This window comes from Portunus trituberculatus, chromosome 5, assembly GCF_017591435.1.
Source record: "Portunus trituberculatus isolate SZX2019 chromosome 5, ASM1759143v1, whole genome shotgun sequence".
Classification (NCBI taxonomy): domain Eukaryota; kingdom Metazoa; phylum Arthropoda; class Malacostraca; order Decapoda; family Portunidae; genus Portunus; species Portunus trituberculatus.
The window spans coordinates 10,162,296-10,164,795 of NC_059259.1; the positions used below are offsets into that span (position 1 = coordinate 10,162,296).

Below are 2,500 nucleotides of genomic sequence, written 5' to 3' on the forward strand. Positions count from 1 at the left end.
AGAAAGAAACAGAAAAGGTCTTGAAATCCTACCTTACGAAAATAGAATGCGGGTTTATGAAGTGGGGCGGGGCAGAGACAGGGGGAGGAACTTAGGAGCCAGGACAAGGAAGCAAGGTGGAGCAGAGACAGGTGGAGGAACTAGGGAGCCAGGACAAGGGAGCAGGGCAGGGCAGAGACAGGGGGAAGGACTAGGGAGCCAGGACAAGGGGATCTGGGACAAGGGAGCGGGGCGGGGACAGGGGACACCTACCTTTCAGCAAACACGAAGGCGCCACAGTGAGACATCCTGCCCAGTTCGGTGTCCAGTGTGAGGGAACCGGAGTCCACTGTGCACTCCCGGATTATCATGTGCTCCCCTGTGTCATCTGAAAGGCACCGGGAGGGCTGGGGGGGCTGTACTGGGACAGGGGAAGGAAGGGGGCTGTTTCTACTAGTACTGGGGAGCTAATAGTGTTTTGAGAGGGCAGGGGAAGGGAAAAGCGGTGTTTCTACTATTACTGGGGTCTAATAGGCGTGTTTAAGAGGACTGGGGAGTTGTAGTTGGACTGGGGAAGGGATGGGGTTGTTTCTACTAATACTGGGGTCTATTAGGAGTGTTTGAGAGGGCAGGGGGCGCTGTAGTTGGACTGGGGAAGGGAGGGGACTGCTTCTACTAATACTGGGGAATAATAGTGTTTGGGAGGGCTGGGAAAACGCTGTACTGGGACAAGGGTAAGGAATGGGGCTGTTTCTACTAGTACTGGGGGGCTAAGAGTGGGAGAACTGGGAGGCGCTGTACTAGGACTGGGAAAGGAAGGGATTGTTTCTACTGGTGTGTGTACTGGGAGGGCCTAAAAGCGGGTGTTTCTACTGGGGGAAGTGGATTGTGGCGTACCGGGATTACGTTCTACTGGGAGGGATAATATTACTGGGAGATGAAGTTGTACCTACCGAGAAGTTGGTACCGGGAAGGGGGTGTACCGGAAAGGTCTACTAGGAGAGGTTTGTACCAGGATGGGGTGTACCGGGAAAGGGGTGTACCGGAGAGATGTACTAAGAAAGGGTTGTACCGGGAAAGGAGTGTACCGGGAAAGAGGGTGTACCGGGAAGGGAATGTACCTGGAAAGAGGATACCAGGAGAAGGAGAGTGTACCGATATAGAACACTGTACCAGGTGAGGTGTACCGGTTAAGGGGAGTGTACCGGGAAAAGGCTGTACCGGGTAAAGAACACTGTACCGGGAAGGATGGTAGAGAACACTGTACCATGGGAAGAGAGGGCAATACCGGGATGAACCTGTACCGGGAGAGGCTGCACCGGGAGAGAGTGTACCGAGAAAAGCTGTACCGTTAAATGAGGGCACTGTACCGGGGGAATGCTGTACCGGGAGGGGTTAATACCATCAGAGGGGGGGTGTCAGGGCGTACCGGGAGGGGGGTTACATAACTGGGAAATGGGAGGTACTGGGGAAAGCTGTACCGTTAAATGAGGGCACTGTACCGGGGAAATGCTGTACCGGGAGGGGTTAATACCATCAGTGTCTGGGTGTACCGGGAGGGGGGTTACATTAGGGGGGATGGGGGTACTGGGAGAGGCCAAACTGGGATGGGAGGTATTTTCTGTACTATACGTGGAAGAAAGAGTGAGAGGGAGAGGGAGAGAGGGAAAGGGGGGTGGAGGGAAGGGCAGAGGGGGGTTTCTATCTCTATTTTCTCACTTTCTCACTTGCTCTCTTTCTTTAATGTGGTTTTTTCCATTTTTTTCTCTCATTTTCTTTAATTTCAATTCAGATTTTTTGTTTTCTTTCTTTCTTGTTTGCATTCAGTGATTCTCTCTCTCTCTCTCTCTCTCTCTCTCTCTCTCTCTCTCTCTCTCTCTCGTTGCTTTGAAAAAAATATATTTTCCTCGTAAAATTATAATAATGATGATAATAGCAATAATAATGATAATAATAACAACAATAATAATAACAATAACAATAACAATAATAATAATAATAATACATAGAACATACAATTATATATATAAAAAAAAACATACATAAATACAATGAAAGCAACACACACACACACACACACACACACACACACACACACACACACGCGACAGCAACAACAACAACAGCAACACTACCACCACCACCACCACCACCACCACCACCACCACCAATTCTGACCAATAGGAGAAAGACTACCCATATTTCGTGAGCTCTGATTGGCTCACACCTTTCCTATAATAACACAGGTAAGGATTAATTAGTAGAGTCACACCTGCCTAGAGTGACCTTGAAAATTATAGAGAGAATCATTATTATTATTATTATTATTATTATTATTATTTATAGAAGAGTTTTTATTTTTTTTCTTATCTGTGAAGTAATGGTTAAAAATGTGTGTGTGTGTGTGTGTGTGTGTGTGTGTGTGTGTGTGTGTGTGTGTGTGTGTGTGAAAATTATCAGGTGTGTTTTTGGATATCAGAGAAGATTTAGATGGTCTCTCTCTCTCTCTCTCTCTCTCTCT

General features: G+C 47.6%; 1 protein-coding gene across 2 annotated transcripts in view; it reads right to left on the bottom strand.

The window, feature by feature from the left end:
• The window catches only part of LOC123514719, a 52,029-nt gene that overhangs the window by 7,306 nt on the left and 42,223 nt on the right, over positions 1 to 2,500 (bottom strand). Inside the window, exon 5 of one of the 2 annotated variants that reach the window (XM_045272803.1) lies at positions 253 to 367. The exons of the other annotated variant lie outside the window; for it this stretch is intronic. Within the exon in view, the coding sequence (XP_045128738.1) occupies positions 253 to 367 (115 nt within the window). The remainder of the gene's footprint in view (positions 1 to 252; positions 368 to 2,500) is intronic. 2 annotated transcript variants of the gene reach the window in all.